General features: G+C 43.5%; 3 protein-coding genes and 1 long non-coding RNA gene across 7 annotated transcripts in view; 2 read left to right on the top strand and 2 right to left on the bottom strand.

The window, feature by feature from the left end:
• The window catches only part of itpr1a (inositol 1,4,5-trisphosphate receptor, type 1a), a 51,108-nt gene extending 42,440 nt beyond the window's left edge, over positions 1–8,668 (bottom strand). For all 3 annotated transcript variants that reach the window (XM_076156789.1, XM_076156791.1, XM_076156790.1), the window contains exons 1-3: positions 8,417–8,668; positions 7,437–7,552; positions 3,918–3,988 (exon numbers count right to left, since the gene is read on the bottom strand). In XM_076156789.1, coding sequence (XP_076012904.1) covers positions 3,918–3,988; positions 7,437–7,528 — 163 coding nt within the window. In that variant the 5' untranslated portion in view covers positions 7,529–7,552; positions 8,417–8,668. The remainder of the gene's footprint in view (positions 1–3,917; positions 3,989–7,436; positions 7,553–8,416) is intronic.
• LOC143005394 (uncharacterized) lies at positions 5,182–7,256 on the top strand. Its single transcript, XR_012964025.1, has 2 exons — positions 5,182–5,441; positions 6,208–7,256. It is a non-coding gene; the product is annotated as an uncharacterized LOC143005394 (long non-coding RNA).
• Positions 8,669–8,948: 280 nt separating the features above from the next.
• sumf1 (sulfatase modifying factor 1) lies at positions 8,949–13,846 on the top strand. Its single transcript, XM_076156792.1, has 9 exons — positions 8,949–9,359; positions 9,580–9,753; positions 9,854–9,928; positions 10,869–10,951; positions 11,261–11,383; positions 11,496–11,610; positions 12,367–12,480; positions 12,573–12,632; positions 13,277–13,846. The coding sequence occupies exons 1-9, from the start codon at positions 9,105–9,107 to the stop codon at positions 13,376–13,378; spliced, it is 1,101 nt and encodes a 366-aa protein (XP_076012907.1). The 5' UTR covers positions 8,949–9,104; the 3' UTR covers positions 13,379–13,846.
• A 1,034-nt stretch (positions 13,847–14,880) lies between these two features.
• Positions 14,881–24,552, bottom strand: LOC143005510 (leucine-rich repeat neuronal protein 1-like). 2 transcript variants are annotated; one of them, XM_076156962.1, is made up of 3 exons: positions 24,294–24,552; positions 24,013–24,106; positions 14,881–18,020 (listed from the first exon to the last, which is right to left on the bottom strand). In XM_076156962.1, the coding sequence occupies exon 3, from the start codon at positions 17,781–17,783 to the stop codon at positions 15,636–15,638; it is 2,148 nt and encodes a 715-aa protein (XP_076013077.1). In that variant the 5' UTR covers positions 17,784–18,020; positions 24,013–24,106; positions 24,294–24,552; the 3' UTR covers positions 14,881–15,635. The 2 variants fall into 2 exon arrangements, with proteins under 2 accessions (XP_076013077.1, XP_076013075.1); XM_076156960.1 differs by lacking the exon at positions 24,013–24,106.
• Between the last annotated feature and the right edge of the window lie 819 nt (positions 24,553–25,371).

Genomic DNA, 25,371 nt, shown 5'->3' with positions numbered 1-25,371 from the left:
GACCGTTAAGTTGGCCTGGCTACAGCATCTCTACACAAACACGTGAGTGCGTGTGAGGGTGTGTGTGTGCGAGACAGGTGAGCAGCCTGTCTCAACCACCGTCAGCTGCACGAGACAACCCTACACTTTAGCCTCCCTGAGCAGAAGAAGCAGTGAGACCAGTCCAGAGGACAGGTCAGGCCTAGTGGACTAGAAAATCATTCATCTACTCATCAGTCAGGCAAATTAGTCATACAAACACACAACCTCTTCTCTATGTTCCATAATGATCACCCTCCACTTTGGCTTGTGCAAAATTGCACTTCTACTCTAGCTCTAGTTATGCTCTTAGCTGTTGGTTTAGGAAGGAAATGCACTTACGATTTCTTGTGACCTGAAGTTCTTTTATCTACCTTTGTTGAACACACTCATTGTAAGTCGCTTTGGATAAAAGCGTCTGCTAAATGACCGTAATGTAATGTAATGTAATGTAATGTGTTGGTGCCCCCATGGAGCTTCTTCTTGCTCTGTTCGAGGAACTATAGAGGAAGCAACTAATAAGCTGTGTTGCACCTCAGAGCAATAACAGTTGGTTTCCTGTGAGAACTTGCCCCTCTCAACCGACAGGAAAGCAATATGTGGTTATTAGAAGAGGAAGGAGCTGGAGACGGCAAGTTTCTGGTGTTAATCCCAGCAGAACCACCCAACCAGTCTGACACCCTGTCACTGGTTCACCCTGCCAACCATATGGGACATTTTATCTCAACACGCAGGCTGTGCCAAGAGTGAAAGCTCCAAAGTTTGGTGGAGTTTATGAGGCGTGTTACTGTGAAATGCTTCAGTGCACGAAACATGGCAACCGTTTAGATTGAAAATGTAAAGGAAAAAAAGCCCATACAATGACTATTTTCTCTTTGACACAATAACCCATTAAATAGTCCGCTACAATCTTTGTCTCATCAGTAGATTGTGAGGAAGTTAGAGGTACAGCAAGGCACAAATGAATCAAGATTGAGTGAATGTTACACCGGCTCTCTGTGTAGAGTTTGCATGTCCTCCTCGTCACTGAGATTGGTGAGGAAGATGTTTGGACTACTGTACTGGCATTGTGGGACAGCCTACTGAGTCCTGACGTCTTAGCGTGTGCTTACATGCTACATGAGTGTGATTGTGTGAGGGGTGCGTGTGCTTACATTAGGAGGAAATGGTGAGCATACCTCAGCAGTGACACTGTGAGTCCTGGTGGACATGGCCACGCTGGCCTGATGCTCACAGAATCCACTAAAGAGGATTATGTCTGCATAACTAACCCCCTCTAGCAGCTGAGGAACTGCCCAAATGAGGGACAGATGGGGGTCTGCCCATGAAGAGGACACCCAGAGGACTCTCATTAGAAGTTACCGCAACAGTTTGGAGAAAAATAAACACACGAAGAAGTATTCTAAGCCAGACTGTGTTTAAGGATGTTTGGTAAAAACAAGGAAATAACGGTTTCTTGTTTGTATTAATTTGTTTTCACATTCCTCAGTGTATCTCTTTATTTTGAGAAGCTCAAGATTCCAAAACGACTTCAATGAGACTGCGAGTTACCAGTGAGACAAATAAATCACACAAATAATTCTAAATCCACAGCTTTAGGATTTGTTGTAGTAATATAACAAAGAGCACAGATGACAACATGCAAAAGGTCTGAACCTTTTCTTATTTCAGCCCTCAGTGCATAGAAACATCTGCAGAAATGCTTACAGGTCAGCATCAGTTCAGTAACTCACATCTTCAAACGTCTCACTGATTCTTCAGCGTGATTACTTATTAGTTTGTTATGACAGTGTAAGATTAACGGTGAGAGAGAGAGAGAGAGAGAGAGTGAGATATTATTGTGGAAACCGGCGTAAACACAGCAGGGCTGACTAGGGAAGTCCTCTGTAGGTGTCATGGAGACAAAGTGAGGGAAAGATCCATCTACTCTGCCAGCATCCTCACCTCAAATACTTAATAAAGATGATGTCACTTTCACCTCGTCTATATGCACTTTTCCATATGACCCCATAGTCTCTGTCTTCAGTTTATTTTGCCATCTGGCAGCTTTTCCAAGTCCTCTCACCGTGACATGAAGGCCCCTCCTGGTCAAGACCAGCTGACACAGTTGAGAAAGTAGCAAAGCTAATTACCAGCACACACACAGTATGTATGTACTGCAAGTGTGATGTGTGAACTTATAGCTTTACCTGTATTTTCCATATTTAGGGTAGAATACCACTAAGGGTTGGCATGTCTACATTACGCAACAATGGAAATCTAAAATAACTCCCTGGCCTAAGATTCTAGACAGATTTAGACTTCAAACATCCTTTCTCTCTGGACATCTCTCTACCTTGTGCAGGAGTGTGAGCGGATGAGTGATTGCACTGTCAAAAGTTTGTAAAAGCCTTTTGTATGAGTGAGCCAATAGGACGTACCTTCACACTCATCACATATTTGATGCCAAAAATAGTAATTCTAAAAATTACAACTTAATATACCAAATGGTTTAGATCCTGTTTGACTCAAGATGAACTGAATTATCTCTGTCTGATGTCATAGGAGCAAACATACTGTCCCAATCCACTTATATCATTAGGGAACACTATGATACTGGTCAATCTATATCACACTCGTATCACGTTTACAGCAGAGACACACTGACACGCACTCAGCTGAGGGGTAATCGTGCTGTGGGTGGAAATCCACACCAAAGGCCCCCCCAAGGGAGTTTTTGCCATTTATCTGAAAAACACTTTAACAGTTCTGGAAAACACACAGCCGGATGGATAAAGAGAGGCAGATTCGTCTTTCATGTTGCGAGGAGCTTGGTGGTATCAGTCTGCACTCTGTGTTTATCATGGTGACAGTGATAGCGTCTGCAGGAGGGAGACCCACTGAAGTACTGTGTTCTACTGTTTCTGCTCAGATCAAAGCCGTCTATATAAAGTGCACTCTTGTTTTCACTCTTGAGACAGCAGATTGCGTCCCCAGTGCACAGTGAAGCGCTCGCCATCCATCAGCATTTCATACTGAACTGAAGCAACCCGTGATATTCAAATTGGTGAGTGTTACAAAGATCATGTATACATTTTTCCCCACTGAGGTTAGTAAGAAAGTAGACTATTCCATCTCTTGTAATGTTAAAGAGGATGCAAAGTATCTGAATCTGGAGCTACCAAACTCTTCATGTGTTACTTTATGAACTGGAACTGATCTGGATGACGAACACGCAAAACAATAAAAATAAAGAAGATCTGATCATAGAAGCCGTTGAGATCTAGTGAACTTAACCTAATAATGATCCAGTGATGTTACCATTTCAATCAATATTTGCAAGTGAAATATTTAAATATCTATAAAATGATCGTAATGTAATGTAAAGGGGAAATGTATGTTTAAGTCTGCAACATAGCACACACATACACACACACACAGCTTTAAGACTACATTCTCTGTACAATCTCAGGCCAGGCCTCTCCCCCGAGACATAAACCTCTAGCCTGAGAACCGAGGGTCATGATTTCTACTTCCTGTATGGGAGCTAAATATAGAATGCGATTCCAAAGAGCCATCTCACCGCATCGGAAAGCACTTTTATCCCGCAACCAAATGAGTTGTCTTCAATTGAATCTATAATCAGCACCGATTCCCTCTACCTGCTTAAACCTCTGTCGACAACACACGGATGCATTAGTACACACGCGCGCACACACACACCACATTAACATTGTCAAGGGGCAGCCCCGTTTGAAGTCCAGTAGAGAGAGATATTGTGGCTGTCACCAAAGAAACACAGCATAACACATTCAGCAGGGTCCCTCACTGAGCCCACAGTATAAACACAGAGCAGTCGGTGTGATGATGTCAGGCCTTAGGAGGGTGGGCTGGGGGGGGGGGGGGATGTCGCCTCTTACCTCTGAATTTCTTTGGCGGGTTGTTGAGGTCCCCTGCATCAGGCTGGACAACACAGCGATCATCCACCAACCTGTGGATATGGAGAAAAAAACCCACACACAGTTAATACACACGTGTGGAGTACACACTGCCAGCAATGAGTCAGGTAGTGATGATGTCGTTAACAGACAGGTTTCACTAAACACTTTAGCAGATGAACTTGGAGGAGTTTGGTTTTCACTCCAGCTGCTGACCCACACTGTTCCATCTGTATAAGGCCAGTGTATTGGTTGTTCTCTGATTGCAGGGGCGCACATACCCAAACACACACACTGGTGGTTCGTAGCACTGAAAACATCCATGCATAGTGCCAGTCGCTCTCAGTCTATTTTTAGAACCATCACATATTCCTTTCTCTACAAACAATAATGGAATAATTCAGGATTAGATGGGCTGTGGGTAGACTGGAATTCCTGCTGATGAATTTAGCTTTTACTGGCTCATAATAACACTCGTCTGGACACAGGCCAAATCCCACATCCATTTCAGGCCTTTTCCCGGGGAATGTCGACAGTTGTCCAAACAGACCTGTCCACTCCTCCAGCCTGTGTCACAGCACACCTCCACAATCAGGGCTGCAGGCCCAGATGCTCTGTGTAACAATAGCTGAGAATGGTGATTTCTATCAATTCCTCCAACATCAAAAATCTGAGATTAAGACCAATTGTTTACAGTACATTTTCAGTATAATCATCCACTATTTTAAGGGATTAGATTTATGCAACATGGTGGGATAACCATTCAAAATATCTTGACCAACTTTGGGACAATTGTAGCACAAATTCCCTCTGTGTGGCTATAAGTGGTTACAGTAGGCTACACAAAGCACAAAATCCTCTCGTTGCATCCATTTTAGAAACCAATGATCTATTTGTAGCCAGCAGGCAAGGTGTGTATCAAGCTTGCCAAACCAGGGCCATTTATTCTGATATTTGTTCATACTTCTCTGATTATTGTCATGAAAATAACCCTTGATTGTGTTAAACTTTCATTTTATCTGGACACGGGACCCAGAACAAACTCTTACTCTTATTTTGCTTGCGTGAAAGTAACATTATTTACTTGTAAACACGATTTCGTATTCAGACTGCGTGAACAAACAAACAAGTACAAACAGCCCTGTGGGCACTGATGCTGTTGATTTAAAGGAAGACAATCTCTGTGTACACCGGCAGGTATAACCACAATCATTAACCACTCGATTACACGCTAATCCAAGAATTTGACTGTTTTGCGTAAAAAGTTACTTCCTTCCGCTCGGACATAATGGATGAATATACTATGATCTGTCTTCTGCAAACTATTTTTAATGTACCTACGGACAAGAACACGGGAGTATATCCTTGTGCAAACACTGTTGGTTATGAAACGGAAACATCCCTGTGAACTTGGTAAATAGCAGCGGTTGTTATCTTTTCATGTGGTTCTGTCACAAAACACATCTATTGCCAGAGGACAAGAAGCTAAGAAAGACTCCATTCACAGTGAGTAAACACTCTTTGAAGAGTAACCAGCAACCTTGAACGTACACCATACAACTGTTACTTATATATTGCATGTACATACGTATGACAGCTTTACCTCTTTGTTTACATTGATGAACAGTATCTCTGTAAAGATCAAAGGAAGTTTACTGATATAAGCTTGGTAACCACAATCAAAAACAAAAACATTATACTACATTATATAAGAACAACATAAAGTGGAAAATGAGAAAATACGAAATACAATATAATGTTTTAGGTTTTTTTATTTAAGCATACCAGTTTTATATTATCGGCATAAGGTTTGAAAGTTGAAAGGAGAATATAATGATAATCTTTGATATCCATTAAAATTTGACTTGAATCTGAAAATGTGCTTCTATAAACAGGGCAGTATGGGGACATGGTACTGGTTAGAGTGTGCCAAAGATGTTTGCACAGTTCTGTATGTCGGCAAAAGAAATTGCATTAAATTTAAATTGACATTTGATAGCAGTGACAGAGATCACTGCGCTGTGCTGTGCTGTGTGCATCCTTTCTATAGCTTTGGTCTCTCTCAAACCTTCAGTTAAATGCATCTGCAAAAATGTTTTTAAGAAGGAGTGGGCGTGTGTCTGTTCACCTGTATGTGGAAGATGTTGTTCAGTGCTCAGTGATTAACACAAGTTTAATAGTTACATCTCTGACCAAACAGAGGAGATCCGGCTGAAGGCTCACTGCACTCAGCAACATTTTTCACATTTTTAACCTTTTCCTTTGCCTACAGTGCCTCTCTAAAGTTACAAAACAGGAGCCGGGAATGCAGATTGGGGAGAGAGCTGGACAGACCAGCAGCTGGGAAGTTGTTATGGTACAGTTATTTTCACAGTTGTCAGTATGATTTCCTCCACTAAGACCAGCTTCTATCACGGAGATGTGATCTAAAGAATGTGGCTGAGTTGGTGGTTAAGCGTGGAGAAGATGGCTCTAGGCCAAAACTGTCATGGACAGTTTTTGTAAGCGTGTGAGTGTGCGAGTGCATGTATGTGGGAAGTTCTGGAACTCGAGAAAGGCCACGATGTCTCTACAATGACTCAGTCTTTGCTGTAGGTCATTCCATTTTTCATGAGCAGGGGGAGGTCAGAGCAGATATGAGCAGATATCCCTGGTAACGTTAGCAATGCGGGTCACAATAAACAGAACCCGTTAATATCCTGTGGTTTCTACCAACAAAGCAATGAGGAAAACTCTAATCAGCCAGCATAGGAGAAAGATGTAAATCAATATTGTACCAGTCTCATAAATCTGAGTCTATGCGAGGGTGGTGTGATAGTAGGGGGTGGAATACTGTGATCCATACAGTATGACGTGCATGATATATATACTTCCACAAATATGGCATTGTTACATAGGGTTGTATGGATGGATGAGAAAGATGATGTGTGAATTGAAAGCGAGGGTTTTGACACCAACACATAGGGCCGAGTGTGTTTGTTCCTCTGCCTCAGCCCTCTCGTCAACCCACGACCCCGACACATTCACACACAAACACACTTTATCATTAACCAACTGTGCATTCGCTGCCCTACATTTCCTTCCCAGCGCTATCAGTGGTGGGGGCAGTCATGGCCGAAACACCACTTCAAAGGTCTGCCACTGTTTCCAAAGCTTTGTTCCGTGGGATAAACTGCAAAATATGCGCCTTTTATGGCTTATTAACAACTTAATCCCATTGTATCCCTGACAGTGGGAACTGATGTCTACCGTGCATGTTCGCAAACATTCATCAGACACCCACACACACATTTTGTGTTGCTTTGACAACACCACCAAACTCTTGTCTTTCCAAAAAATAGTCACAAGTCACCATTAGTAGTGTGATTTATCCCGAGTGCCTTCCTTCCTTCCTTCCAAATACACTCTGCTCGGCGAGGAACAGTGTGAAGTGGGCCAACACACTTACACACACACACACACACACACACACACAATGCTCATTCATTGAACTGGACATACCCCAGAGTGCTGATGAATCCATTGGTGGAACCTTCTGCATACAGGGAGCAGATGTCCCCAATGTGAAGGAAGCTGGACATCTTATCTGACATGTCTGACACACACACTTGGAACACCTGCAGCAGAGCAAAGAAAGAAAATGGGTCAAAAGCGACACAAATAAACAAATTTAGCCATTCAGTATCATGTTTATTTTCAATATCTGGAGTGATCATATTTGCAAAGCTTGCAATAATGATTCACAACTACTACTACTGCTACTACTACTACTACTACTAAGTTCTACTATGTAACATTTGATGATATTTTAAGCATTCACCTCTTCTGATGAATACATCCTGGCATGGACTTGACCCTAAAGACTTAACGGTAAGGTGGCGGTGCATTGTTAAGACAAATGTCCCTTAGAGTTCACGATACACTGCTGCCACTTCACTGTCGGGATTTGCATGGAAGCTGCAGGAAAATGTTGTTTTTTGGTGTGAATGTAACAGTGTAGGAGGCTGAAAGGAGAGAGGAAGGGAAGGTTTGTGCACCTGTAACGGATCATCGGAACTAAATCTGAATAGTTGGACACTTCTCTCAGATTAAGCTTCTCTCCAAAGCTCGTTTTTGGACTCTGTACGTCGGTGAGTCGAGCCATTCACTGCTGAGAGTAGAAGGTCCACGTTTAATAGATGACTATCACATAAAAGCTTTCGCCGAAGCACACAAGGACAATAAATTCTTCTCCGCTTCGCTTTTCGGTTGCAAATCATCAGGCTTTCATAGATAATCGGCATCCGGGCTAATCGGTGCCAGACTCCCTGTTTATGTTTGCTCGTTACTCTGTAAACAAGAGCATCAGCAACCCACCCTGAGCTGCTGCGCGTAATTTGGGTAACGTTTCCCATTTAAGGAAACACGAGCTAAACCGCGTCTTTCTAACGTGAAAGCGGGATGAAGGTAGCAAACTACTCAAGTTGCGTGTTCAACTTTACCTCGGTTCGCTTTCTCTCGGGCGCTGCGCTCGTACTGGATCAGCTACATGACTGACTGCAGCTCCTCTTTAATGTCCACCGGCCGATGGTGAGATGTTGAGATCCGACCGTCGGCGACTGTAATCCACTTTTTTTGGGAGAGTATCTGTATCACCTTTCCGTCCCTCCGGCTCCCCCGCTCAGCAAGCACGTTGGCTGGCTGACTGACTGAGCTGGATGGCTCACTGCCACCTCTCCTCAAGTCGCCGCACTAGCGTTGATATCTGGGAAATGATGTCCGTGCGGTCCCATATCCCACCGCCAAGGAAACGGAGAGCGCAAAAACTCTCACTGTGCGGATGTTTGCATTGTAGAAAGACACTTACATTTGATTAAGTAGCAAACATCATCAATAAGACACGTTTAAGGATTTGTTAGACCATTTTAAACGGTAGAGTTTTCAAGTAAACCGTTTAAAATTGCGCCGAGTTCTAAATCACACGCGATCGATGTAATCTCGCAAGCGTGATCGTGCCTAACGTTTCTTGCGTTACGTTGAGTTACATTTTGTCACACAAACAAAATCTAAAACTTTCACATCTGCGCGGGCAAGAAAGAGTTACACTCACCCAGCTGACTGATCACGTGACAACGCGGAAGTGAAACTAGCCGCAGCATGAGCAGCGACTGATCCGCGTCCTCCGCAAGAATGTTGCGTTGTTTTGTGTTGTTTGTCATCTTGAGCATCAAGTGCGCAGTCTTCTGTCTCCAGAGTTCACAAGGGGTCAAATCCGATCCCGCCTCCGTGTCGGAAGCGGCGGACTGCGGGTGTCAAAACCTGAAGAGAGCCGCTGCTGTGGACCCGCGGTGGACCAGCACCGCGTCTGTCGATCCGGCTGCTAAATACTCCAGGGAGTCGAATGAGAGACCAGCAGAGGAGCAGGGGGATGAGAGGGAGTCACGGGTAACGGTGACAATATTAAGGGTTATGGTTCAATTTCAAACAAATTCCAGATGCTTCAAAATCATTCTTGGTTATCAAAGCCTGAACAAAGCTGTGATTTTAGAGTCGGATTGTTCTGTCACTTCTCATTAGCCCTTTAAATTGTTTTCTTTAAGTGTTACAGGTTCACAGCACAGCAAAGTTGCCTTCAAACTGACAAATAGTTAATATGTGCATGCAGATGGTGCTGATTCCTGGAGGAGAGTTTCTGATGGGAACAGACAACCCAGGCATCCCTCCGGATGGCGAGGGACCTCAGAGGCCCGTGGAGGTGGACCCCTTCTACATGGACGTCCAGGAAGTCACTAACGGACACTTCCAGAGGTTTATTACTGCAACAGGCTACGTTACTGAGGTAGAGATGACTGCAGTATGTTCCAGATACAGGTATAACAATTAAGTGAGGATGAATTGAAATTGCGTTACTCATAATAATCTTCTCTTGTGTTTTTTAGGCTGAGAAATTTGGAGACTCATTTGTGTTTGAAGGAATTTTGAGTGAGACCGTCAAAAATCAAATCTCTCAAGCTGTGAGTATCTTTCTTTCCCAGCAGACTTTAGACATATTCAACTTTGTCTTTGTTTGGCTTTTCTTATCACAGACGGCAATATCAGCACACACACACACACACACACACACACACACACAGTCTTGTTATCACTCACAGAGACTTAATCTTGGTGGTTGCCATGGAAACTGGGCTGGGGAAGAAGTTCGCACGGTGTGTTTTTCAAGTTGGACGGGGTGTTTTGCTTCCTGCTTGTCCAGTTATTTCAACGCCAAGAACACAAGCACAACCCAGCAATCTTCTGTAGTCTAACTGTGCCAGGAGAAATATTCTTCTCTGTACAGTATTTCTAATAACATCGACATTACATTTGGGAATGCTATGATTAAAATGTCTTACTTATTTTGTTGGCTTGCACAAGTGCTCAATATTGTGTTCAGATGCTCTAAATGAGTATAAGAGTGTAAAATGAAGGGTGTGTATGTTTTTCATCTGTGTGTGTGGGAAATTATAATATTTAGATTTGACTGGCTGCTCTGATTTAAGGTAAAATCTTTGAAGGAATTTACTGTTTGTACATTAGGCCTTTATCTGGATAAGTATCAGTCTAGTCCGCCACATGTTTGGCTTTAAATGGACTAGAAGGCTTATTGTGGTATTTTAGAGTCCTGTGAGTGTTCATGAAATGGGTTGCAGGAGGCACGTCTATGGCAGGTCTCATAAAGACAAAAGCCAGACGGCAGTTTATCTACTGCTTCTTCTCAGCTGTCACGGGCAGCTTGATCATGTGGCCCAGATGGTGCTGTGTGTCCATTAGTTCAGCAGGAAGCTAAACCGTTACCGTGCACCATACTGCAGTAGCACTAACTGGTAAGTGAAGAACCCGGGTGACCCATGAAGGTTGTTAATGTGAGAGAATTCAGATTAAATATTGACTGTTATGATCGTATTTTGTGATCAGGTGGCGGCTGTTCCCTGGTGGCTTCCAGCTAAAGGGGCTAACTGGAGGCACCCCGAGGGTCCAGACTCCAACATCACTGACAGGTAAGAGGAAAGGGGGGTAACCAGAGGTTTCAGGGGGAGTTACAGGGGGCGCTAGACCCACTGGTGCTTTCGGATCCGGTAAGTAATCTAAAAGCAAAAACGTGTTGTCCGTGCCGTTCCCGGCACCCACGCGCAATACTGGTTCCGGGTTTAATATCGCCTCATTCATTTTCCTGGAACAGTACTTATTCATATCGCTCCTTTTCCGGTCCCACGCCCCCCCTGGAGTAGCTCTGCGGCCCCCCCACTTTGAGAACCACTGCCTTAGTGCAATGCCTGTTGTTGTTGTTGTTGTTGTTGTTGTGGTAGGCTGGACCATCCTGTTCTCCATGTGTCCTGGGCAGATGCTGTCGCTTACTGCTCCTGGGCTGATAAGAGACTTCCTACAGAGGCAGAGTGGGAGTACGCATGCAGGGGCGGCCTGAAAGACAGGTTAGGTTGACGCAACTTTAAAAAGGCCCTCTGAGGTGTTTCCTCATGACAAGCTGACTCCTCGTCATTGCTTTTCTCCTCAAATTTCTCCATTTATTTCTCTTGCTTGTAGACTTTTTCCCTGGGGAAACAAGCTGACCCCAAAAGGTCAACACTATGCCAATCTCTGGCAGGGAGATTTCCCCTTACAGAACTCTGGAGAGGATGGATACATCAAAACCTCACCGGTCAGTGAGGGACCTGTGTGTGTGTGTGTGTGTGTGTGTGTGTGTGTGTGTGTGTGTGTGTGTGTGTGTGTGTGTGTGTGTGTGTGTGTGTGTGTGTGTGTGTGTGTGTGTGTGTGTGTGTGTGTGTGTGTGTGTGTGTGTGTGTGTGTGTGTGTGTGTGTGTGTGTGTGTAAAAACGCCACACAGTTACACTGCCTAAGCACACACTGCCTATAAAATGTACAGGAAATGAATTGCGCCTGAGATAAGAGCTCATTTCAAGATGATGAAGACGCTCCCAGTTTCCAGAGATCAAATGAAAAACCTTGAGTTAAACATCCAATCCAGTTCTCTACAGGGGGAATAAAAGTTGAATGTTAGAAGTAGCAATTATCAGTGTGGTTAAATTGTTTAACAGAAATATTTACAGATGGAAAATGTGTTTATTTCTACTCCCACTTACTGATAATGTGGTATCTTATATTAAAAGCACATCTGTTTTTCCAATCAATTTCTCATTCAAGCAACTACAGAGCAGAAAATTGCCTTGTTGTGGTATAAAGAAAAGCAATCTGTGAATCCAGGCTGCACATGAAATGTTCTGCAGTTATGACTCATTCTTGCAAAGTTCCTTGCAAGTCACATGTTCATTCTGGCACACATACAGTCATCGCATTCATAAGAAACAACGCTTTTTGTGGGATGTCATCAAGAGAAAATGCCTTCATCTGAACCTGCTTTGCTTTAATATGCTGTTATTCTCCACATGTCCTGCAGGTGAAGTCCTTTCCTGCCAATGGCTTCGGCCTGTATGACATGGTGGGGAATGCATGGGAGTGGACCTCAGACTGGTGGACTGTGCATCACACCACAGAACAGCAGCACAACCCAGTAATAGCACATCACCTCTTATCTGTTGTGACAGACTGCCGGTATCTAAAACAGCTCGGTTTACCAGGTTTTCTCTTGTCTCCGTCTTTCAGAAAGGTCCTCCTTCAGGGACAGACAAGGTGAAGAAAGGAGGGTCCTACATGTGCCACAAGGTAAAGACCTCTCTACTGTTGCTCTAATTCATTTCAGTGGATTTAATCAGAAGTGTAAGATATAAAATAAGAGACATTAAACTCTGGCATATTGGGTGGATTTTGTGGCCATTGTAGCCCTTGTTGCATGTTTTTCTCCTGATCTTTGCTTCTACTACTGTCTTGGTTGCTTAGTTTGCATTCAGCAGCTCTACTTGTTCTGAATATTATTCAATGGCATGAAAATCAATCAAATAATGTTCATGGGTGGTAAAGATGAACACATAAAAACTCATAAAGTACTTTTACTGCATCTACAACCGTAATATCAGCCGCCCTTTGGTTTGCTTGCTACCAGCACCAGTTGCCATGGGAGCATTTTTAATCGCATGCAAAATCAGTCCAAAGCATAGAGGTCTGTTTGTTTAATGAATGAATCATGTGGAGGAAAACAATAAGATGTCGTACAAGATGTTTAGTTTCGGTACAAGATGTTTCCAAATGTGAGTTCACATCTAATGTGGTGAAAACTGTGGTGGCTGAATTGGCTGAATGTCTTTCTGACAGTGATTCTATGTGTTTTTAGTAAAATACACCAGTTTCGCTTCCTAAAATGATGAATTTATTGATTGTTATTCACCTTCTCTTCTCTTTCCCTCCTCCAGTCTTACTGTTACAGATACCGATGTGCAGCCCGAAGCCAGAACACTCCCGACAGCTCGGCCTCTAATCTGGGTTTTCGCTGCGTCTCTCAGGAGCAGCGGTGAGCCGACCTGTTGGCTCCGACATCGGCCTCTTTGGTCCAACTTCTCTAGAAATGCAGTATTTGTTGGAAAATAAAGCCATGAAAGAAGCACTTGAATTGAATAGAGAAGCTGAGGTATTTTAAGTGCGGTATTATCAATGCTTCCTGACACCTTAATGAACTTTGCAGAGGATCATGTCCTACATTCCTGCCCATATTTTTTTAGGAATCTCACATTTTTAGATGAGAAATCAATAGAAAAGACTGCTGTTAAATTTCCTGTTCTCTATATCCAACTGAACAAAGTAGAGATTATGTGAATATATTTATTTTTAATAAAAGGAATGGAGAAATTATTGTGGTCGTGTACAAGACTAAATTTATTAAGTCATAGACAAATCCTAAACTAAAGGAATAAAAATTAGTCGTGACAGAATATGTTTTGTGTATGTGTTATGTTTTAACAGTTCATAATAAAGAAAGAAAACCATTTTCTTCTGATGTGAATGATTTCAAGTTAGAATGTTAAAATACTCAAAATGTTATATTTTGTTACTTTCATATTGATCAAAAGTCAATGTAGTGTCAACATGAATCCATTCCTAAGCTTCATGGAACAGAGCCTTTTGTTATTCATGCTGTGAGACACAATAAGCATATAAAGAGGCCTAAACCCCCTAGAGCCTGTAGAGACGCTGATTCTTAGCGATTTTATTGAGAAGGAGTAAGGTGGACAAAATAGATTGAATATTGAAGCAACTGGACAAAGGTTATGACCTTCTGAACCAAGAAATGTTGTTTCTGTCCATCCATCTTTGTCTTTTGAGTATTGACATTCTTGAGGTCTTAGCTTGTTTTCTTCCACTGGGCATCTATCTGGGTTCTGTGAGAAATTCTGCTCCATTATATTGATGGTGAAGAAAAAGGATTTATGATATATTGCTGTTAGATGAAAGCATAAAAATGTATTTATAATGCATGAGTTAATGTGTTTTACTTTGAACGGGCATTTAAGTCAACCACATCTTCCCTCCTACAGATGTATTAATAGTATTAATCCACCAGAGGGCAGCGCAGACCAAAGAAACACCAAAGATCAACTTGCTGCTGGTAAAGAAAAACATTACATTTTTATTATTTCTTTAATCTTTTTTTTGTTAATATAGAAATCCATGTACTATCAATTAAACTGTATGTCCCTGGTAGATCCATCTAGCTGTATGCGTCTTTTATGTCCCCCTGTCACACAATAGTCAATTGCCTAAATCCCTCTTTGATTCCAGTCAGGGACCTTTGTTAAATGTCTTTTCCCATTTTTTCTCAACACATGTAAAGATGTCAGTAGTGAGAGTCTTCATATGCATTTCTAAGATGACATGGCTGAGACTTCCACATGAAAATTCACATGAAATTGACTTTAAAGTGTCACAAAGAATTCAGAAGAGGGTGAGAGAGAAAGTGATGCGCTATAATAACAATGATGGGACAATCAGTAACAGAAACAAAACACCAAGTGTGTGCAAAAGAGCCAAAAAAGTATTTATTTTGACTTGCTCAGTATATATACAGTATATTGCATGTGAAAATCATAAACTAAGCAATAAGCAAAAAATCTAGCAAAATAAGTGAGACGTATTTGGAAGAAGGATCCAAATGTTTCTAGTGCACCTTAGAAAAAAACAACTCCAAATTTGTATTTCTAGCATTTAACAGCACATTTATCAACAAACTAAAATACTAATCTCTTGCGATTTAGATTGAAAAAGTTCAAAGGTATAGTTGATACAACATTACTGCACAATTGCTAACATTCAGTAGACATTTGAACAAGTCTAAACCCCTCTGTCAGCTTTTAATTGAAGTTCATACAAACTCCTTTAACTATCAGTGAACAACAGATTACCTGTTTTACAAAACATAGAAAGAAACATTAATCTCTACTAATACTGCGAGAAGACCATCAGTTCCAGCTGCTGCATTAGTAACCCAAACCAAAGTGAGTCAAAAATGCACCACGGAAACAGAGCGTAGCAACTAAGACAACCTGGAGGCTAAATACAGCTGCCATCTTAGAGAGTCCAAAACAGTTGAGATAGAAAGAATCAAACAAAGGCGATACGCTATACTAATACAAATCCTGTCCTTGATCACTCTGCCACTTATTAGCAAAGCTGAGAATACAAAAGAAATCTGCAACTTTATTCAACTTTTGCACCAAAATGGCAAAAGTGTGTCTGTTTGTGCTGCTGGAGAGGCAGCCGGGCCTCCTCACTACATCCTTACCACATGTAATAGCTACGTGTGGTGTCAACAGGGGAGGGTTTTCCCTCTGTGCTGCCTTCTTTATCCTTCTCCCCCTCAGCCTCCCACAGGTTGATGAGTGGAGGGTAAAGCTCATTCAGGGGGATGGAGGAGGTCTTCAGCATGTACTTCTTCAGGGAGTGGTGGTAGTTTTTTCTCTTCCATCTGCGGGCCATATAGACGGCAACCGTGGCGAGACTGAGAAAGGCCAGCATGGTCGCCATGACAGCCAACACGGCGGCACTGGGGTGCTGGTCTGACAGATCCAGGGCAAAGGTAGCACTGCGCGTTGTTACATTGACACAAGACTTGTGTGTCTGCAGGTGGATGTTAGAGACAGTGAGGCACACCTCGTATTCAGTGGCGGGTTGGAGGTGCGTGAGATTGTACTCGTGAACATCTACGGGCACTCGTGCTGTGTAGGTGATGTGCGGGTTGTCAATCTTCATGGTGGCTGAGGCCCACTTCAGATTTGAGGACATGACGTTAGAATTGACCTTCCAGGACACCAGGATGGAGTGGGACTCAGTCTGTTTGACGTAGATTTTCATCACCTGGGTGGTGTCGAGCAGGGTCCCGTTTATGCGAACGGTCGTGACCCTAGTGTCAGCCCCCTCTGTGTTGTGAGCCACACAGGTGTAACGACCAGAATCTTCCACCTGCACATGGGACAGCCTCAGTGTCCCCTCACTGCTCAGGTGGTACCTTTCTGACATGGTGTCTATGGTGATTTTGTTACCAAGTGGAGTTACCCAGTAGATCTCTGGCTCTGGTTCCGCCATGGCCCGGCAGTCCAGACTGACGCTCATGCCCAGGTCCAGGCTCAGGTGGCTGGGGAAGGTGTCATGGGCTATGAGGGGGAGGCACTGCTCTGAAGACTCCAGTAGCCTCAGCTCTCTGACCCGCTGGCCTCTGAGTTCTGATGGGGAGGTGCACAGCATGGCCAGAGGCTCCATGAAACGCACTGTGGTCCTGTTTGAACTCATCCACTGAATCACACAGTCGCAGCGCAGTGGGTTGCTGTGCAGACTGATCTCCCTCAGATTAGGTAACACCTCCACTGTGTGCTGGTAGAGGGCAGTGAGGGCATTATTGTTGAGCATCAGGCTCTCCAGGGACGACATGTCCCGAAATGCCAGCCGATGGACATAGGAGAGTTTAGGGTTGTTGGTGGCCTCCAGCTTTGTCAGCTCTGGTAGGTTGTCTAAAGCATAGCGATCAATAGACACTAACTCCATCATATTGTTGATGCCCAACTCCTTCAAGCGCAACATGTTCCGGAAGTCTCCTTCCTGGATTTTGTGAACTGGATTTTTGTTTAAATCTAAGAATTTCAGATTGGGGACTTTCTGAAGAGCCAACTGAGGAATCCTCACCAGTTTGTTGTCATAGAAAGAAATACTTTCAAGATTATCCAAACCAACAAGAGCATTCGCTGGAACATCTGTGAGGTCCATGCCAGCCAGAACAAGGCTCCTCAAGCTTCCAAGAGGCTTAAAGTTCATGTCTAGGAGACCAATGACCGGATTTTCCCCAATCATGAGGATCTCAAGATTAGGTGTTTCTTCAAACCAGCGGCTATCTATGACATGAAGCTTGTTGGAGTTAAGGTGAAGGCGCAGCAGGCTGTGGAGGCCAGCAAACGCCTTCGGGGAGATCACGTTTATTTGGTTGTGGTTGATGTAGAGCTCCTGAAGGTTGGAGAGGTTCTTCAGACAGTGATCTGGCAGCTGGCTGATCTGGTTCTCCTCTAGATGCAGGGTGGTCAGGTGATTCATGCTGGTCAGGCCCACAGCTTCCACTGTACTGAAGTTGTTCTGCGATAGATCCAGCTCTGTCAGATTGAACAGTGCCTCAAGCTCTCCGCTTGTGTGTGAGATGGCGTTACTTTGGAGCAGTAATACCTGGGTATCTGTGGACAGGTTGGTGGGGATGTGTGTGAGCCTCAGATCGTTACAGTCCACAGTAGTCGCCTCCCTGTAGGTGGACTGGGGGGTGAACCAAGGGCGGACCTCGCACACACACAAACGGGGGCATTCTTTGCCGTGTACAGAAGACAGAAGGGACACTAATAACCCTACAGACAGCCAAGTAAGCGGGGGCCAAGGGAGGAAGCTGCGCGCCATGTTGCCTGCTCTCTCTCTGCTCGCACTAAGCTTAGATGAGAGGCAGTGTTCTGGAGAAAGGCCTGGAGGGAAGGTTCATGAGCATTAGGCTGCTTTGCTGCCGGTATAGCTGCTGTCGGCGCTTTCCTGGGTGGCGATTTCTAATCCAAGGGAGAGCAGAGAGAAAGCCAATGTAGGATCCAGTCCAAACTCAAACCTCGCTTTTCTGTATCTCACTCAAGATTTTGTGGAATAAACCTGAAAACACACAAAGAGCAGGTTGGATGTTAGAGTCTGCCATATGTACGCTATAGAACACATATTTGTTTGTGAAGGGGAAGATGTTTTGCTCCTACAACAAAGAAGGAAACAAGCCAAATAGTAGAATAGAGAAAAAGAATTGCACTTGATTCACTTAGGATTTTCCCGGTGTCTCATCATGGATATTTAGGGACTAATATGATGTGTTTAACAGGATGAAGACTGAATTTAGGCAGCCAGACACAATAATAATCCAATAAAAATGGACAAAAATATCACAATCCACACAGACATAAAACATAAGTAGAAATTCAAATGTGTGACGCCACAATTTGCCTGTTCCTTTACACAACTATATTCAGAAGTATGGTACAGAATGTGACACACTGAGGATGATATTAGCTCGGCTTCCATTATGTACCGTTATAAATAAGTGTTTTTGTCTTTCTAGTCTAGGTAGATTATCTGCAGGAAAGATGGGGGAGGGAGGGCGGTTGTGTTTTTGTTTCACATCAAACTTGTCAGTTTACTCTGAAATTCTGCAATATTACCATAGACACATTCTGTTTGTTTTCTCCTTCCTTCCATATGCTGCCTGTTTGTGCCCAGTGAGGTGTGACATATTCTCACATATTTCCTATTTGCATTTGCAATATTACATCAGCACCGCTAACACAATATGAATCACATCATATCTGAAGGGAAAACAACCCATCATGAGCTTGGTTTGAAATATATCAACATGCTGGAGCTGTGCATGCACACTGTGTCCTGTGTGAAGGTGTATTTGATCGTCACGGCACATCAGTGTTTCCTCTTCATGGATGGTTTCAGGTCTTGGTCTCTGCAAGGACACTGGTCACATTCAAACCAACTGATTCCCTCAGTGACTGAGAGGTGGCAGCAGGGATCTGCACCTTGTCTCCTCCCTCACCGAGCCTCCCTGGGTGGCACCTTTTGCCATCTTCAGTCATCGATCCATAAATCTCAAGTATGCAATCAATCCAGTTGTTTGTGGATAGAAACACAGTACCTGGAGATGTTCCTGCTAATATATTTGTCTTTTCTCTCCTCTCCTTTGTGTGTTGCACTGCTGTGTTATTAAATCGTAGGAGACAGGCTACTTTCACGCTGAGGCTATAAAACTCAGACACCTGGTTCCAGGTTTCTGGCAGCTTGGCAACACGACGGGGGGGCTATATCCGATCCCAGCTATGTCTTACTGTGTGTATGTGTTAACCTTATTGACCCACGGAAGTTCTGCTGAGCTCAATATGCTCTATTTCAGATACAACCTGCTTCACACTCACTGAGCTATACAAATTCATACTTAAGAGTTTACCAACTATAATCACGGTCACTTACAGTATTGTTGGCTGCAGACCAACTCCACTAAAATGGCTGGAGTTAAACATCTTGCTCAAGGGTACCTTTAGGCGTTTACCACTGAAGAGATTCTGAGATCCAGAGATACAAGGTGACATCAATCATGGCTCTCTGCTCCCATCCCTGCCACTCGGAGACTGTGTGAGTTGCTTTGATTTACTGCAACTTAGTCTTCAACATGAGTGACAGATGGTCTGATATCAGCTCTCAAGGAATGGCACCTAGTTTATTATACGGCTCGGAGCTGTGGGATTATACATTGCAGCAATTCTGCATTGAGATGCACTGCAGAAATCTGTTGGTTAAGCCCAGACCGACACTCATCTACAATTCAGCTTCCCTCATGCGGCAGAAAACCTCCACTTCCACGGGTTTGTTTTACCATCTATCCATCCTGACTGAGTTTATTCTTCATTCTCATCATTGACAGTATTTACAATGTCACTGTATTGTACATTTCCTCGTACTATTCTCTTGCTTACTGAATTGAGGTCATTTATCTAAACACAAGTCTATAGACATCTTGTCTGTCCTTAACGTCAGCTTTGGCAAATCTATACAATAGCAACACAGGCGTCATGTAACCAAAGTCTCATATTACACAGATCATCAAGTATCATTATTAATGTTGGCTAAGGAAATCTGAAATCATTTTGAGCAGAATTTGTTATTTTGACAGTGTATTAGTCTGAGAAACAGCACTTGAACCTCTGAATCACTTTGTCAGACATGTTCTGGTTGTTAGTGAAACAAAGTGCTGTTTCTCAGAGTACAGAATCCTTCTGGTGGAGAAAATACATTTGTGAAGTCTCGTCGATGCAACAGCGATTAGGTAAAGATTAATGCTCTCCCGGCCATCACAGCTACAGAGCCATTGTGTCCCAGTACCTATGTCATAAACATCCTCACTAAGCTCTTCTGCAGGGCAGCAAGAAGCAAAGATATTGCACATGCATTACAGTGAGCATAATTAAAGCTACGGGCAGGCACACATATCTATGCAGCACATGGTCATCTCCAGTCCCTCACAGCTCCTGCTCTCCTATTTCCTCTCTCACACACTTATATGCCCACTCACATGGAAGGAAGGCAAAAATAAAATCCCTCAACAGCCTCAACAGCTCTCCATTATTCAGCTGAACTGTCAGAACTGAAGCCTCCAACAGGAGGAATTTAATCCTTTTGCTTAGCCAATCTGTGTGTGGCTTTAAGCACATACTGTATAAACACACAACACACACCACGTCTATTGTACTGCAGCTGATACAGAAGTTCTACTTGGTTGCAGTAAACTTCAAAAAGGCCGTCAGGTTCAAAGATTCAAGACTTAAATAGAGCAAGATGTAATTATGCTACATAATTAACTTTGTCTGTTACATGCCAAAGCTCCATAAATGCCTTTATTAGACGGGAGCCCTGGACAAGGCAGGGACCAGTGAAGATAATGAGCCACTAAAACAAAACAGAGCTGCAGTCAGACACAAGGAGCATTTCTCTTCACTGCTGTGCGGTGGAAGGCTTTTTATGGCCCCATTTACACCAAGCATGAACATGTGCTGTTGTTATCTAGATAATAAGATCACATGGTCATGCAAGGTGTAACTGCAAGTCCTGTCAGAAGTCAGATAACGTGTCTGCATACTGAGATAGCATTTCAATGCAAGGTGTACAAGCAGGCTTTCTATGCACAGGCAACAGTCACTACTTTCCGTGGAGGAATAGAAAGTCTCCATAATGTGTGAATTTATACTGACATCAAGGTGAACATGTCAACCAAAAGACGATATTTTTGTCTCTTAGGCAAACACGTCCAATAAAAATGTAATTAACTTGATTTTCTATCTTCTAAAGGTCAGATGCAATCCTTCATTTAATGATTTCCATTCGCGGCCTCAGCTGTCACGCTGACTTAACCCTCACCTATAAGATGCCTAGACAAACCCGCCGGTGCAGCAATGATAACATTTTTCATAGGCGGCACAGCTTTCCCCTCTTTTTCCGAGGCCCTTTTCACAGGGTGCAAAATGTAAGCAGTGTTTCCGAATCAGCAGCCACACAACGGGCTCGCAGTCATGCCATCACCATGGCAACGGCTATGCCACCAGCACGTCTGTTTCATAACCAAATGAGAAGACATGAGAGGAACACTATCTGTGCCATCAGGCAGCTAAAGAAAGGTGCCAATGAAAACTGTTATGAGTCAAAGAAAATCTGACACAAACCATATGATTGATAAAACATAGCATGTGTGCATAATATGGCTGTACCACAAACAGCATAATCATCAGACCATACAAATAACAAACATCAGCAAACGCCGCAATAATATATTCTCCAGACCAGACCGACCAATTTTCGAAGACTATCAGCCTCAGTCTAGCAGCCGTCATGTGGTTCGGGCTGAGTGGTGCTGCCTGATGTTCTCTCCATGTCCTCACTGCTTTGGACTGCCTAATAGAAATCCTGTTTCTGCCCCATTAGTATGCAAGCGCCTCACTTCACATCACACAGGGCTTTGGTGCAGCTGCTGATGGCAGAGGTGTAAAGCTGAGAAGGAGAAGGATACATGTCCACTCACTCAGAGAGAGGAGAGGAGGAACAGAGGGAGAGGATGGAGGGAGCTGGTGAACTTAAACGCAGGCAGCGGAGGGTATAATGACAGCATGCAGTAGTAGAATGCTATATTGCGAACGGAAATAAACGTTGAGACTCTATTAAAGTTTAAAAGTCGTAATCGGTCAAAATTGTCTCTGTAGTTCTTTTTTTAAACAGCAAATCCATATTGTAGCTTGATGTGAGGGCAACACGTCTATTTCCCCGTGGATCAGAGGTGGAGTGTGACAGATTTCCCCCCTCTACATGTTACTCTCCTCTTTCCCTCACGCCCCACTGTGATTCCTCTTTCATTACAGCTGCAGTGTCAAAAAAAAGCCAATATGTTGTCACTGGAGCATGGATCAATCTGCCTTTGCCAGAGTCCTCTAATCTCAGGTGGCGCACGATTTGAAACATAAAAAAAGGGGTCAAGGATTATTAACTTCCTAGAGCAAATGAACCCCCGAGAGCAAGGGGATCATGTCAATAATAATCTAAATTTAAAACAGCTTTTTATAGATCCCACATTTGTTTCCACTTTAACTGTGCATTTACTTTTGTAATGGTATTGATAATGCTCCCGTATACTTAGAATAGTTAGATGCTGTTTTATGCTGCACACTATTTAAAATGCATGTTTTCACCAAAGCAAGATGAAAAACCTTTTAGTCTCGTACGCAGTATCTATCTGGAAACAAAGTGGCATAAAACGCAATTGCACAAATTGTGTTTTTAGTTTATTACTGCTGTGTGTATAGAGACGGAAAAACAGCTGACTCAGTCTTTACAAAAGCTATCAGTGACCTATCGTCTTCTATGGGGGGGGGGGAGGTCAAGCAGTTGCACCCTTGTCTCCCCTCCACTGGGAACCCCGATACCACAGCACATGCGGCAGAGTCACAATGGCTCTCGCTCCAAACACACACAGACACACCAAGTCACGTTCTTTGTTTTGGCTGGTTCTCACACGCCTTACTAGCTGAGGAGCTACATCACGGCGCATTGTGAAGATGAGGAGGGGGGGTGAGGGGGGGAAGGTGCTATGCCATCACCAGCTTGCTGAGAGACATCTGGATGAAACGTCTCCTATTGTTCTCCAGACAAAGTAAACTGCACAAAGTTGCATGCATGTGTGGATGTGGGAGAGAGAGAGAGAGCTAAAAATCTTGCTGAGACTGCAACTCAAGTGACAAGCACAAGGCATAATGATCTACATAGTGTGCTGGTATAAGATACTAATCCCTGGGGAGCTAATGATCTCAGTAACAGGTGCTGGTGTAATGCAGCAGCTGAGACAACGGAGCCCACTTGACAAAGGTGACCCAAACAATGCAGTCACCCCACTTTCTTCACCAGCTCAATGGGGGAAAAAGAGAATTGTCCTTCTTCTGACTGCATCCAGTTCAGACATCTGCCATTTTGCTGGTCCTTATAGGTGTACAAACAAGTTTAATGAAGCATGAGCCTGCTGCTACTCAGCTGTTCCATCAGCACTCTGCACTGGTGTGTGTGTGTGATAAAAATGTGCTCTGCATGGTTTATTGTAAAGAAATGTCAAGGCCCTTGCAAGTTTAACTGCGAGCAATAACGACTCGTTCAGGCAGATCCATAGCTCACATTCATATTTGGCTTGTAAAGAGCTGTAAAAAAAAATATCAGACTCAACACAAGTAACTGTGATCTGCGCTGCACGTATTTAATATTTATGTTTAAGCACTGACACCATCATTGATCTCTGATTAATCCAAATGTATTGATCATCCCAAACGTGAAAGCTCCACATATGTGCTGTAGATTGACTGCATACACAGTGTCCTTGCAAACCCAAACATGCTGATGCTTTTTATTGATGAGTGTGACCCAACACACACACACACACACACACACACACACACACACACATATATTGCAGATAAATTCCGTGCAATATTCCGTGTAAATATGTGTTATGTTTGTGTTATCTGTTCTGTTCTGCTGTGCGTATTCATGTAATAATGTTTGCATCCACCTTTCCTTCTTGTTTTGCGGCAGTAAAATGCGCTGGATGCGGATTCCCAGCGCGGAGAAAGAACGCGTTATTGTTTCATTTCATCTTTGTTGATCTAGACATTTTTTTTTTAAACAAAACAACATGGTGATGACTTCATCTGCCCGAGTTTCTCACTCTGAAACCCACTGAAATGTTTCCGCTTTTCTACTCAACAAGAAATATGATGAATAAAGGTTTTCCACAAAAACGTGCGTTATAGAAATGACAGAACATGCATGAAATAAACACATTGCTCTCACCTATGGAGCTCCGGATCTTCCGTATGCAAGTGCTGCAGGCTGCTGTGTCTGACCCACGCAGCATCCGCAATTCCAGGATGAACACGCGAGGGGGTGGAGGTAATGTTTTGGCATATAAATAATTAAGGAGTCAATAAACTAAACTATTAGCAGTGAAAGCAAAGGAGTGCTGCTCTCTGCTCGGTCACTTGGTGAAGTGGTCCGGCTGCCTGCTCGCGGGTCGGCGGGACTGGAACCTCGTCCGTCACCGAGAGTGAAACCCGAGCATGCAACGACCGTCACCATCTGCTCTCAACTCAAAGTCCCACCCTACCGGCGAGGAGCTGCAGAGTGCGTTTTGCTGTGGGACGAGATGGAGCCCAGTGGGGGGAACAAAGGGCGCCCCGGGGGACAACCTGAGACCCCATTGTTCCAGGGATGGGTCGAGTCATCGTAAACAAAGTTAATTATCAATTATCAATGACTTAAGACTCGAATGATGACTTCAGGTGGCAAATTTGGGACTGGATTTGATTTATTGGACATTTATTGAGCTATTTGATTATTCAATATTAATATAATGGCTTAATCTATCTATCTATCTATCTATCTATCTATCTATCTATCTATCTATCTATCCATCCATCCATCCATCCATCCTTCCTTCCTTCCTTCCTTCCTTCCTTCCTTCCTTCCTTCCTTTCCTCTTAGTGCTGTCACTTGTTTGTTTTGGTGCTTTCCTCTCTCCTCCCTCTCCAAAGGGAGCATTGAAGTGACAGTGTTTCATCACTCACTGAGCTTTGGGAGCAGCCTGTCTGCATCTACTAAACCGTCTGCAGCTACAAAGACAGAGAGGGGATCATGTCTGTGTTGAGACGTGTGCTACAGGCAGATGAGGGGGTTTTGTTGCAGATGATTTTCCTCCTAATGGAACTACCAGGGATTTGGTTAATGTCAAAAAATGCACGTGTCTGCATTTTTCCTCCCCGCTATGTGGATACATTCTCTGTCTTTGTCTTGTTCTCTGCTGAAGCATCCTGCACAATCTGCTAATGCTCCTGGCTCCTCCAAACCAAATTCAGTTGAAATAACTCCTTTG

This window comes from Genypterus blacodes, unplaced genomic scaffold (genome assembly GCF_046128005.1).
Source record: "Genypterus blacodes isolate CSIRO-AG114 ecotype Tasmania unplaced genomic scaffold, CSIRO-AGI_Gbla_v1 ptg000070l_1, whole genome shotgun sequence".
NCBI classification, from domain to species: Eukaryota; Metazoa; Chordata; class Actinopteri; order Ophidiiformes; family Ophidiidae; genus Genypterus; species Genypterus blacodes.
This window is presented reverse-complemented; position numbering and strand designations above follow the sequence as displayed.